The sequence below is a fragment of the Canis lupus genome, chromosome 10, assembly GCF_003254725.2.
Source record: "Canis lupus dingo isolate Sandy chromosome 10, ASM325472v2, whole genome shotgun sequence".
Classification (NCBI taxonomy): Eukaryota; Metazoa; Chordata; class Mammalia; order Carnivora; family Canidae; genus Canis; species Canis lupus.
The window spans coordinates 35,543,834-35,557,057 of record NC_064252.1 but is presented as its reverse complement, the minus strand read 5'-3'; the positions used below and the strand labels follow the sequence as shown (position 1 = coordinate 35,557,057).

The window sequence follows — 13,224 nt, the reverse complement described above, 5'->3', positions numbered from 1 at the left end:
TCCAGCGCGTGACAGTGCCATTGGATTAAATGCTTTTGGAGCTTTGAGTGTTTCCTATCATGTGGGTTGGGAAATAGAGGCAGCTAGTGCAAGAGAGAGACTACCATCATATAGGGAAATGTGGAGAGCAAAACACGCTGTGGTCCCTCTGCTGTAAGCTGGCCCAGCTCTTAGCCTGGGGTTCTGTGAGGTCCATTCTCCTCATTTCAAACCTGTCTTGGTTTCTATTGTTTGCTACCAAAAGCACCCGAGGCATGTCATCACGAGTGGCCCCTACTCTGTGCAAAACCTGCCAGTGTCTCAGGTTCCCCCTTGTGCCCTGTATCCATGCCACCTGCTTTTGGATCAAGCATTCTGTGTCCTCTCAAAAATTCCACTTTGTTGTTCCTGAGGGAGGGTCAAAGAATAAAAGGAGGATGATGTGAATGTGCTTCTGGGCACTGTGACATGCCCTCTGGCCCTCCTGGAAGTCTGTTCCCAGGTACCAGTTAGCCAGGCAGTGCGGGAATGCCACCCATCTCACACGGTTGCCAGTGCTCATGTGATTAATACATACTGAAATCCAGACCACCCAGAGACATCCGCAAAGCAGGCACCAGGTTTCTAGGCACTGGCGACCTGGTATGAGCTCAGGATACCTGGAATTGAGATGTTAAGATGCACGTTCAAAACAGCACTAGGTGATGACTCTGAGACCTTCATTTCATTAACTCCATAAAGGTTGATCGAGCACCTACCATGTGCCAAGAACTGTCCTAGCACGGGGGTTCTAACAGTGTAAAAATATGTAGCCTATAGGGAAGCTCCATATTCTGGAATACAGTATTCCAGTGGAATGGGATCTTAGTATGCATTAGGTTCGGGAGACACAAAAATTAACAAAGCTCAGCCTCAATGGTTTCATAACTATAAACCTTATTTCCCTCACATGTAAAATGAGTGTAAGATAATCATCTCACGGGGCTGTTTAGAGAAGGATTAAATAAAATAATACACAGGCAAGTCCTTAGCATTAAGGCCTCAGCAAATGGTACTTTCTTCCTGAAAAGTCGAACAGGGTGCGCTTAATTTCACACGCCCCACGTGTGCCTGACCCGGTGAGCGGGCCCAGGACGCCCCCTCCGGCGCTTAGAGGAGAGAGACGCCGCGTGCAGCTGGGCACGGGCCGGGCGGGCCGGGCTGGGAACCCGACGCGGCCACGAGGGGGCAGCGCGCTGCAGGGAATCTCGGGGCCGACCCCAGCCCGCGGCCAAACTTCCCTGCTGCTCCCGGTCCTCCGTACGTACTTCCGTTGCTCTGACGCTCGCAGAAGCCGGGGCGTCGGGAAGGGAGCGCGGGTTCCCCCTGCCTCTGCGCCTGCCGAGGAGACTCGAGAGCGGGGTTCGCGGACTGCGCCGCAGCCGGTGCCCGGCGGCGCGGGGGCGCGGGGCCGCGGGGCCGCGGGGCCGCGGGCGTGCGGGTCCTCGGCCGGCGGCTCCGGGGAGGGCGGGCCGCCGCCGCCAGGGGTCCGAGCCGCCCGGGGCGGGGGCCCCCGCACCGGCCCCCGCACCCGCACCCGCACCCGCACCCACACCGCCGCTGCAGGCCGGCCCCTTCTGCGCCCCCCGCAAGGGGCCGGGCCGCGAGCGCTCCGGGAGTCGTCGGGGAGATGCCCGGGTGTTGGCCGTGTGCCCACGCTGCGTGCCGGCGCCCGCGACCGAGGCGGTCGGGGTAACGCCGCCCAAACTTTCCTTGGCGGCCGCCTGGGAGGAGGCATCCCTGGCCGGGGTTCGCGGAGAGCCTGCTCGGGAGGGCGCGCGCCGAGGGCCCGGAGCCCCGGAGCCGCCCCGGGGGCCGCGACTAGTCGCCGGCGGGCGCCCGGCCGAGGGGCGGTCCGGCGGGCGCAGCGTCTCCTCGGCGGCTCGTCCGTCTCCCTCGCCGTGACCTCCGCGCGCTCCCTGCGCACGTGCTCGCGGCCGAGGAGGAGGAGGAGGAAGGTCCGGCCGAGCCCGCCGGGGGCAGGGGCTCGCGGACAGGCCCCGGGCGCATGGAGGCGCCGCGGGGGAGCGCGCACGCCGAGCCCCGCTCTCCCAGGGGACCCGGCCGGCAGCCGCCGGCGCTTCCCGCCGCGGGGCTCCGCTTTCGGCGCCGCGCCCGCTGACGCCTGCCGGGCGGTGCCCCGGACCCCGCGGGGCTGGGCGGACACCGGGCCGGGCAGGTGTGGCCCCGCCGACGCGGGCGCCGCGCGCAGATCGACTGCGGGGCTCCGCCCGGAGGGACTTGGCCGCGCGGCGCGAACTCCGGGCCCCGCACGCAGCGGGGCGGCGCCCCCCCCGCAGCGGCCCGGCCGAGCCTCGGGCGCCCCTCGGCTGGAGGCGGCCCCGGCAGAGCGCGGCTCCCGGCGGCCGCTCGGGCGCGACCCTGATGCCCGCTGCGCGCGGCGGGCCCCGCTCCGGCCCCGGGACTTAGGCAGCTGCGCGCGGCCGCCGGCGCCTCCCCATGCTGCTCGGAGCGTCCTGGCTGTGCGCGTCCAAGGCGGCCGCCGCTGCTGCGCAGAGCGAGGGCGACGACGACAGGCCGGGCGAGCGGCGGCGGCGGCGGGCGGCGGGCGAGGACATGGACGAGTCGTCGCTGCTGGACCTGCTGGAGTGCTCGGTGTGCCTGGAGCGCCTGGACACCACGGCCAAGGTGCTGCCGTGCCAGCACACTTTCTGCCGCCGCTGCCTGGAGAGCATCGTGTGCTCGCGCCACGAGCTGCGCTGCCCCGAGTGCCGCATCCTGGTGGGCTGCGGCGTGGACGAGCTGCCGGCCAACATCCTGCTGGTGCGCCTGCTGGACGGCATCCGCCAGCGGCCCCGCGCCGGCGCCAGCCCCGGCGGGAGCCCCCCCGCGCGCCCGGGCCCGGGCCCTGGCTCGGGGGCCGCCTCGGCGCTCGCGGGTGGCGGGGGCGGCGCGGCGGGCAGCGCCCCGGGCTCCCCGGTCTTCCTCCCTGCGGGGGCCGGCAACGCCACCGCCACCGCCACCGCCACCGCCACCGCCAGCCTGCGCGAGCTGGCGACCAGCAGGAGCGCGCCCGTGGCCAAGGTGGGTACCTGCCTCGCGGCGCCCCCGTATCTGTGTGTGTGTGGGGGGGGCGTGACGTAGGGGACAGTGATGAGGGGCAGGGGCAGCAGGGTGGGGGGCCGTCAGTGTCGGGGCAGTGACGAGTCCCGCTTGCCAACTCTTGGGCATGGTGTCCCTACCCCCATCCTGTCCCCTTCTCTCTGAACTGCTTGTCTGCACCTGCTGTCCATCCGTCCCCTGTCTCTGGAATCCTTTTCTGCACCACCTGCACTTACTCCGTGCCAGCATGCGGTCCTAGGGAACCTTGCCGCTTGTTCACATGTGGGGACACCCCACCTCCCCCAGGGTGGGAACGCCTTTCTGCTAACCTCTAGTCCCTGTAGCCCCTCTGCTAGCAGGGCCTGTTTCTCTAACTTTTTTTTTTTTTTTAACTTTGCTGGGCCCTCCCATCTCTCCAGAAAGCGTCTTCTTCCCCTGGACCCCATACTAGCCCTCTGCACACCTCCGCTGGTCTGCAGGGGCGGGGGGGGGGGGGGCGGGTGGTGGTAAAGTGAGTGCTCAGTGTTTCCTGGGTTGTTCTGGCCATTGGGGAGACTCTGGGCCTCTTGCCTGCGTGTCTGGCCAGGGAGGATGGGGCAGAGGGAATTGTGTGACTGGGGTTGGAAGAACATAAAATACAAACTCCAGGTAACAGGAGGGAAGAATAAGTTAACCTGGAGATGGAGGGAATGTTTGGTTCAGCCCTTCTTGAACTTGGTCTGCCAGCAAGCCCTAGACCTCTTTGGGCTCTTAGGTGGGGTCACATTCCCAGGTGGGACATTATTTGAGTTTTTTGGTTTTTGGGGTTTTTTGCAACTACGTTATAGGGCATCTTTCACAGTTTCTGCTTTAGTAGAAGACTTTATCTTGGGGTTTCAGGGATTTGGTTTCAGAAGCTATTTGGAATGTATCACTTCACAACCCCTGCTACTACTATTATTGTGGAGTGGGGAGGACAGCCTATGGGATGCTGGTTTAAATGAGAAGCTAGTACTCACGTTTTGTATTTTCTTTAAATGTAGAAAATTCCATTTGCAGGTAAAATAACCCATTATTATTATTATTATTTTAAATAACCCATTATTGATCTGTTGTAATTATCATTCATTTTGGAAAACACAACTTTCTCTGCTTTTGACCAGTTAAGTAGCTGGTGGTGCATAAACAATTTAAATAATCCTTCCAATGTGTGTAATACCAAGAAGCCGGAAAAGTTCTAACCATCTGAATTAGTACTACAGCATCTTTGAGGTTAGGAACTTAAGCTCTTGGGTGTTGAGCTTTAGAGGTAAATGCCCTACTTTACCGAACTGGGTGTTTCCTACAGATCACAGGAGAAAAGTCCTCTTTTCTCCTTTAACTTCTTTATTTTTCGGTCTAGCTTCCCGAGGATTACCCTGTGTCCACACAGCTTAGTGAAAACTAAGATTTGATAGGGATTGTGCTCAAGTAACTTGATTAAAATTTTGGTCTTCCGCTAAATGGTTTTGTTGGAGGTATTGGGTAGAAGAAGAATGGGCAATCATGAATAGTCAAGGAATCATTGCTGTGGGGTTGGGGGGAAGGCAGGTAAATAGTTTTTCTTTGGTTTTAATTGTGCTTAAATCCAGTTATGAGTATGCTTGTTCCAGATTTTCAAACTTCTTTTCTCCTGTCCTTGTTATTTTCATTTAAAGTATTATAATTAAAGGTCTGTTTGCAGAATAAGCAGGTTACCTCCTCATGCTCAGAAAACTGATTGGTTTTTGGAAAGATGTTTGTAGTTAAACACTAGGACATTTTGATGAGCGTGTATTTACAAATGTCCTCCCACTTCATTTTATGTGAATTATGTTTGATCTGGAAGGTTAGGAGGTAACCTCTGAAATTTGAAAGGCGGTAGCCTGAGGCAGCTCCTGAGAACTCTGTGGCATTTGTGGCATTAAAAAAAAATTTGTCAAAGAGGTTGAACTTATAACTTTAAGCAATGACACTAACGGGGTGGTAACTTTTTGTTCTCTGGACTTTGGGATTATTGGTGGACTTTCTCTGTAGGCATATGTAGGGGTTTTGGCTGTCTGAGCCTCAGGGAAACTTTAGAATGCACTCGCTTTCTTTTTGTTGTGTTAACTGAGTGTGACCCTGACCCCTTTCTTCACAGGCTCACCTCATAAGGACAAAGCTTGGGTTCCAGGAAGTCTGAGTTAAATCCAATTTTTGATTAATATTTTATCGTTTTCCAAAAGGCAAATGGAGTGACAGTGGGGATCATGGTATCTTCTAGCTTTTTAGTCACTGATGTTTAAATCAGTGGGAGTCTTCTTGGGCAGCCAGAAGTCCTGCATGGAGTGTTGCACGTTAAGCAACCCTATAAATTTGGCAGGCGAACACTTCAGCTGAAAATTACTTCCAAATAGGCTTTTGATACTTCACTGTCTGTTGGATTGCTTTGACTCCTCATAGCAAGGCTGCATGCTGGAGGTTGCTGTATGTTAGTAGATGTGCACTTGTGTCATGATTCAGCAAATATGATACATGCCTTAGTAGAAGGTGGACTGTAAGTAGAAGACCGTCTCCAATTTTCCTAGTGAGAAGCTCCTCAGACCTTTTTTTGGGCCAACTGGGATATGTAAACATTGTAGATATGTAGATAAATATCTGCGTAGATTGGATATTTACTTACAATTAGACATTGGTTCTGCCTTATGTATAGAACGGATTGATTCTTGTTTGGTTCTACCTGGAGTTCATGAAATAATTTTTCTACACTCCTCACCGGCATCTTTTTCATCAAGGTTTTGGTTCTTAGCAGAGCTGCCTGGAATCCTCTAGCCTGGTGAGCAGAACCTCTCAGCTCTGCTTTCACTTGAGCTATCTGAGATGAGGCAGTTTTTGAATCAGTTAATTATGCTTCCCTTGGAAATTTTATACCAAGTTACAGGTACCCACTGCCCACGGTTAGGATTGTTGGTTTCTTTGTTTGCCTGTTGGGAAATACTTGCTGTTCTGCATTGCTTCTGAAAGTGATCTTTTAAAAAGTCCTGTCTTAACAGAAGCATCCAACCCTTACAATTGCTAAATGTGTGCTAAGTTTCTCAGCCTGACTTGTTTTTGTTTTGTTTTTACCATTGTGTGAGGTGACCCCTGTAACACCCCCAACTAGCACTGGTTGAGGTGTTTCTGGGCAACATGTTTTTTAAAAAGGTTTTTTGTGGTTCTAAATTGAGTAATTTACAGAGTACTTTTCAATATGCTTTCATAAGAACTCCATTGTAAGACAATTCTAATTTTTTGAGTGATTTTTTTTTTTTTCTGGTGGGGAAAACCTCTTGCCTTATTATTTGGGCATAAACAGAATTTACTGTGGACCTACACTGTGCCCAGCATTCCAGGTGAACTGGGCCAGCCTGGGCTCTCTTTTTGGAGCTGCCGTTAAGGGAGTGAAAGCCAGGCTGGTTTCAGGAGGTTCCTGAAGGCACTGGATTGGTGTCCATCCTGTGAAGGTGAAGAGGAAGAGCATTTTCACAAATTAAAGAACTCTAGAAAATTTGGATAATGCTTTTGATGATATAAAATGTAGGTGGGGGAGCCTAGTTTGTCTGGATTGTGTTTGGCTATGTTTGGGCTATGTTTCAACTGGAAATCTCTTGTATTTCTCAGCCAGTGTGACTGGGACCCTGTAACGGGAAAAGTCAAATAAACTGGAGCATCATACAAGTGATATCTATTGGAGGTTTTATTTTATAAGGACATATGTTTATGTGTTCACTGTGTTTTGGATATAGGTTTAAGGACTGGTCTTTGAGTTCCAAGTTGACTTAAGCCACAGCCAGAGTTTATGGTTTCCTATTTGTTTCTTTCAAACTGAGGACAAAGAGACTTTCAAAGATTTCTGAAAATTCCCACTTAATGTTGTGTGGTTTTGGTTTTGCCTAATTTGATGATTTTTAGATTGATCTGTATTTGGTCAGTCTTTCCTAAGTGGTCACTGAGTTTTTCCAAAGAGTGACTTCTTTTGCCCTAAACATCTTTTGTTTACATAGCATTTAATTGGAGTGTATGCTTGCCATTACCAGTATACTTGCGTAAACATGGTTGGGAATCAAGCCAGTGAATTCCAAATAAGCACAGGCATCCCTGGGCAGGTAGGAAGGCTTGGGCAACAGTGGGCCAGACTGAGCCTTCCAAGGGGATGGGTGCCTTAGGAAGGAGTCCTATGAAGGAGATGGGGAATTGACCAGTCCAGCTACTCACTTCTCTGGAGGCCAGTTCAGAGAGAGTCTGTGGTATCTGAAAACAAGTCAGTGTGTGTTCTTTAGTCATCAGCAGTTGGGCAGCTTATGCTTGAGATTTTGTTTGAACAATGACTCAGTGCCTACCACATGCTGGGCACTTTGGCATATGTTGCTTAAAGAAATTTCACCATAATCCTGTGAGATGTGTGGCATAATTAACCAAGAGGGATTGATATATGAGCAAAATGGCCAAGTCAGAGAGATAGGAAGTGTTGGGGTCAGGGTATGTTCTCGGGCTCCGTTCACCTGCCCTTCCTATTCTGTTCTGCTGGGCTGTATCATTGGGGTTTTGTTGTCATTTGGTCTTGGATGTAATAAGGACTGCAGAGGAAATGGCCCAGCCTCTGGAGGCTTCACAGAAAGCCAGACAGCTCAGAAGGACAGCGGACAAGTGGTTGACTTGTGGTCTCTGTGGTGACAAGGGCAGACACCAGCTTTTGGAGATATAATAGGTGAGTCACAGTGAAGTCCTTTCTGGGCCTGTTTTCAGAAGGCTTCTGGGTGTGAAAACAGCACCTCTGAGACTTATACCAGTGTTGTGTTTCAGTGGCCAGTTGGTAAAGAATCTCAAGTTACCATTCATGAGTGCATGCTATGTGTCAGGTGTTCACTCAGTGTCTGTGTGTGCCAGGGCTTGAGTCAGGTGGTCTCAGCTCGTCTCATCTGTTCCTTACTACAGCTCGGTGAGGTGGCCATTTACAGAGATGGGGAAGTAGAGGCGCCAAGCTTCCTTGTTCAGAGACACCCAATGAAAAGGCGGTATACTCAAAAGGTGGACTCTGGACTGACAGGCTAACAGCTTCGTGTCAGAGGAGGCCTGTCCCTCTATAACGAACCCAGTTAATTAGAGACCAGTGTCCCACTCACTTTTAGGTCCATTTGCCCCCTGGCTGCAGATGCTTTTCTGGGTTGTGGCTGTCATCTTGTACCCCTAGGCTGTGAGCCTTGTGGGTAGTTAGGTCCTGAGGAAGGAATATCGTATCAGTTGTGGTTTTGGTGGCAATGTCATAGGCAGCTCCACGTAAACAACATGAGCAGTAAATTTGGAATCTGAATGGGTCAGAAGGCATCATATCCTCATGGCATGACTTCATAAGAAAAAGGATGGTTTCTTCCCCTTATGTTTGCTCTAGATCACCCTCACACGCTTCCCTTCTCACCTCAGGTGCCCGGACCAGCCACAGCTCGGCCAGGGACTTGGCACACAGCATCAGCTTCTCCTCCAGGGACTGAGGCCCACTGCCCGCCCTGTGCGTGTGGCTGCAGACAGGGTGTATCCCTGGGCTTTGCGGAGTTCTGTGAAGAAGGAGGGCAGAGGTAGAGCACAGGGGTGGGGAGCTGTAGCACAGGTGGAGTTATCCTGAGTTCTTTACTTCCTCACCATGTGCCTCTAGGCAAAGGTTTAGCTTTTCTGAGCCTTCTTATTAGTGAGAGGGATCCTATCTGCTTTATCAGATAAATGAGAGGATGTACCTGCAGTGCCTAGCACACATAATTGGCTATCATTTCAGCGCCTATTACTAATACAAAAATCTCAAAATTTTGTGTCACCAGTGAGGCACACTTCACAGGGCCTACCTTCCTGCTAGTAGATTCATTTATATGGTATCTTAAGAGAGTGTGTGTGTGTGTGTGTGTGTGATATAATGCTTTGCCTTGAGATTTGAAGTTGGCCTGTGTCACTGTAACTAGGTTGTTGAGCATTGATGCGCAGCAAAGTTATATGCTTGAATCTGTTTGTTTCACCTTTTAAAATTGCTTCTGATTTCTATCTTTGTTATCACAGGTAGTGTTCCTTATCCTTATAAGATTCATTAAAGTGAAACAAAATCCAAATTATAACTGTTTTAAGAAAGGCAGTAGCGGAGAATAATGCCACCCAGTTGTGGGTATTAGCTGGTTGGCAGGCTCTCCTGAAAAATGAAGCACACCTCCTTAATCTGTAGGACACAATAGCTTGTCTACAACTGCCTGGAATTAGGCTGCTCAGTGCGGTTGAGCTGAGCAGAATTATATCCAATTGTTCCTTCGTTCCGGCTTTTGAGAGCCCTTTTGCTTGCTGGAGCATGACGAAATCGGGTCTCAATTATGCAGTTGTTTTAAGTGTGTATTTCAGTTCAATCTTTATTTAATCTCTATTTTTTGCAGTTAATGTGCTCTTTTTCGGGGTACATATTTGAAATAAAACATCAGCAAGGATTTAGTTAGAGGAAAATGCTCATTATAGCACCACTTGCAAAGGCCAAGGTCAGTTTTTATCAGATTGCCTTGCTTGGAAGATCTTCATATTTGATGAATTAGAAATGCATGCTCAATGGGCATCCTGTAGGAATTCTAATTAACCTTAAAAGAATAAGGTGTCAAGCTGAAGGTGTTGGCAGTGGTGAATGGTTTAAACATGTGCTAGCACAGTATAACGTGGGGCTCCCTTTGCCCATTGAGTGGAAGTTAGAATAAAAAAGGCATCTAAAGTAGAAGCACAATCTGAATTCTACTCACAGACGCTGCTTTTTGGGCCCTTGGTGGCTTATGGTATTTAGAGGTGCAGTTGTCCTTTGAGAGACCTGCAAGAGCAGCCGAGAGGACTTGCTTTAGTGGGGTGTTTCTCTCATCTGGCACACATGTTTACATTGGTAACGGGTATGATGGTTATCTGCAAACATGAAGATATTATGATATTTGCATTTCTGCTTAATGGAATGTATGCATAATGCTCATGTGAATTTATATGAGTTTAAATGAATTAAGATTTGCCGCAGGAATTCAAGTCAATAGAAGTGGTGAGGGATTTTAAGAGCACACTGGTAGTGGGAGTGGATATACATGTTCTAGAGCTCAGAGTATGTTCTCAACAATGCTCAGACAGGAAGCAGGCTTCCAGGAGCACCGGGGCGTCACGGCGAGGCTGTGACAGTAGTTTAAGGGACAGGATGGTGTGCATTCTCTTCTGCTTCACTGACAACTTATTTAAGTGCCTACTACGTCTCAGGCACTACAATAACACTTGGGGTAAAAACTATATAGGTCTTTAGAAAGTGGCACAAAATTTGCTTGTCACTTTGCAGCAAATGGAACACCAAGCTCATTTTCAAAATGGTGCTGTTCCTGGCAACAACAGCTCCTGTGCCTTCTTTGACAGTTAAATTCCCAAGGCTTTGTTTGCTCTATACACAAAACTGCAGCACCACCACCTTATTTATCCCTAATGGTTTAGAAATTTCTGTGTAAGTATTTACTGTTATGGACAAACCATTGGATTCCTTAACTCTTTATCATCATACTTCAAATTCTGCATAACTTAAAAATTGCATGTGGTTCCTTTTCCCAAACATAGGTAAAGGTCATTAAAGCCAGATGTGCTTGTGCAAGATGAAGCCTGCAGAGCATCAGGAACGGGGCAGGCATGCAGACTTTGCGAAGGTCCATCACCTTAAAACCGATAACCAACGAGACCCGCCCTTATCTACCAGCTTAACCATGAGTTACCAGCAATGAACCCACGGTGCCTGTGGGTTAATTAGGTCACTAGCAATGATTTTCTGGATCATATTTGTAGTCTGAAGGTGTGTAGGATGAAAGGTGGGTGCTCCTAAAGAAAAGACAGCTCTTCTTTTGCTGAATAGCCATGCTGTTGTGCCTTCTATGGCTGAATTTGTATTGTCTGGTTCTTACAGATTTGGGCATTTCTCTGGTGTCACCTGACAAACTTAAGCTTTGGCCTGTGGTCTGTGAGATGAGTTTTCCCAGACTCAGGTTGTTGCCCCCAACATCTCAAATGAGGCAGCTGATCTTGGATTCTGAGGACTTGTATGTACCATGTGGTTGAGCCTCAGCAGTGAGAACCTGCTGCAAATATTGGTAGCCCGTTGAATGATGGATTGCAGCTCCTTGGCTTTCCCATCTGTCCTTCGCTGGAGCTGTTGTGCCCTCGTGGACCTGTGTCCCCCAGGGCTGCGTGGATGAGGCCCGGCCAGCAGGGGCGGCCCTGGCAGTTTTGGACGCATGTGATGTCCATTCCCAGGGAGGTGGAAGCTGTCTCCCATACAGCTGCTCTAAAGAAATGGACAGAATGCTTTACTGAGCGGAGCTAGCGACCCATAAATGTTGAAACTCAGATCAAGGCAGAGGTGAAGAGTACAGGCTGGTGGAAGTCTTTTCCTCCCGGGGCTGGGCCTTCTTTGTGCTGTCCTTCCACTGCGGGGGTGATGTCCTCTCTGAGGGCCCGGAGACCCCAGAGTGTGTGATGCTCTGTTCCGGGGTCAGCTGCTGGCTGGTGGGTTTCATTTCTGCCTTGTGAACCATGATTCACAAGGTCCTGTTCAAGGTCCTGTTCAAGGTCCTTTTACATACTGACATTCTTCCATTCCCCTAGACTTCGGCAATTTCTTGCAAATCAAAACATTTCTTTTTTAATTTAGGCGTTTAGGACATAGAATTTTCTTTCTTGCTCCTTTCAGCAGAAGGCATATGTACTCTACATGGGGTTAATAGCCAGTCAGTGAAGTGTGGTTGATATTAGTTGTAGCATTTCCTGTGTGTCTCCACACTAATCAATGCATCAGCTTTAACCACCCAGCACCTACGGTCTGTCCCCCAGGGTGCCAGTTTTCCACCTAATGCTTTACTTCCTGTAATAGAAACCCTTCCTCATATAACCCTGGGCTGTGCATCTGGGGTCATCATGAACTGAACAACTCCTGAGATGCACCCGACAGCCAGGCCCTCTGTGGGAGACCCCGGGATGTCGGGTGGCTTGCAGGTCTGTGTTGAGGGCAGTGGTCTAGGTCAGGTCCCGGACTACTCCCTCCCAGGTCAGAAGGTGGCTGTCACCAGCCCAACCCACTGAAGCCCAAACCTCTGCAGCCCTATCTTTTGTCTCTTCTGCACATAAAAAATGATTCCATTTTTATTTCCTCAAGCTGTTTTCAGTGTTTTTTCTTCACTGTTCCCTTCTGTGGGCTGCATGTTTTCCTGACAATTACTGCTTTGTTGGCCCTTTAAAGTTTGGATCATCTGGCTTCCCAGAGGCAACAGTTCGTCATGTGGTCTCTGGTCCCCTTCCTCTGGCTTTCTTAGTGATTAACGGGCTCTCCCCAAAACTGGCAGTGGCTCAGAGGAGGGGACGGGGGTACCTTGCTGCCCTGTGGCATTGCCTTCCCTCCCAGGGGTTAGAGGCTGGGCGTGGAGTGGTCCCCAGTCTTCAGGGACCACCAGTTTGGGGCCTTAGAGCTTCTTTCCAGGTGCACATGGAAGTCTGCTGTGGATTTAGGGCAGCTGTCCCAGAAATGGTGAGGCTATCCCTGCATCGGGAGGAGGGTTTGGCCTGTAAGCCAGCATCTCTCCAGAGACAGCAGAGTGCTCCTTTGCTAGGCTCAGGGGAAAGACCTCCTGTAGGCTACCCGTGGGAGGTCAGACCGGAGAGAGTGGCCATGGGGGCTGAGAAGAGCATGCCTAGAGCAGTTAATGCCACCCAGCAGGCCCAGGAGCTCACCCCCTTCTATGCCTGCTGGGCCACCACGTGGCACCTGCTGGTTCTTGGGTGTGCTCACGCTGAGGCTGAGGGCATCCTGTCTGTTCAGGGTTGGTATCCGGTGAATGAGGACATCTTTCTGGTTGTTCCACCATCACATGGCGTTTTCGTTGGCAGCGGTTTGCCTTTGGATGAACAGATATGTCTGGTGTCTGCCTTGGGGAATGTTCCTGGCTGTGCTCTGTGGGGTGCACACTGGAAGGTCATGCCAACCTGAGAAGCAGCCTTGTGTCATGGGCGGCAGCTTCCCTATTTGAGGCTCCCGAGGTAGCACACACAGACCTCCCCTGCTCTTACCTGGACAAACCACATGGAGAACTTTCTCTGCCTCGTCACTTC

The 13,224-nt window shown here is 51.0% G+C and overlaps 1 protein-coding gene across 6 annotated transcripts in view; it reads left to right on the top strand.

Annotated features, from left to right (window-relative positions):
* The first annotated feature begins 2,360 nt into the window (after positions 1-2,360).
* SH3RF3 (SH3 domain containing ring finger 3) overlaps positions 2,361-13,224 on the top strand; it is a 355,665-nt gene continuing 344,801 nt past the window's right edge. Inside the window, exon 1 of one of the 6 annotated variants that reach the window (XR_007413521.1) lies at positions 2,361-3,063. Coding sequence is in view for 5 of the 6 variants with exons in the window: in XM_049115371.1 (XP_048971328.1) it covers positions 2,479-3,063 (585 nt within the window). In the remaining variant the exon portion in view is untranslated. The remainder of the gene's footprint in view (positions 3,064-13,224) is intronic. The other 5 variants (XM_049115371.1, XM_049115369.1, XM_049115370.1 and 2 more) reach the window with 5 other exon arrangements.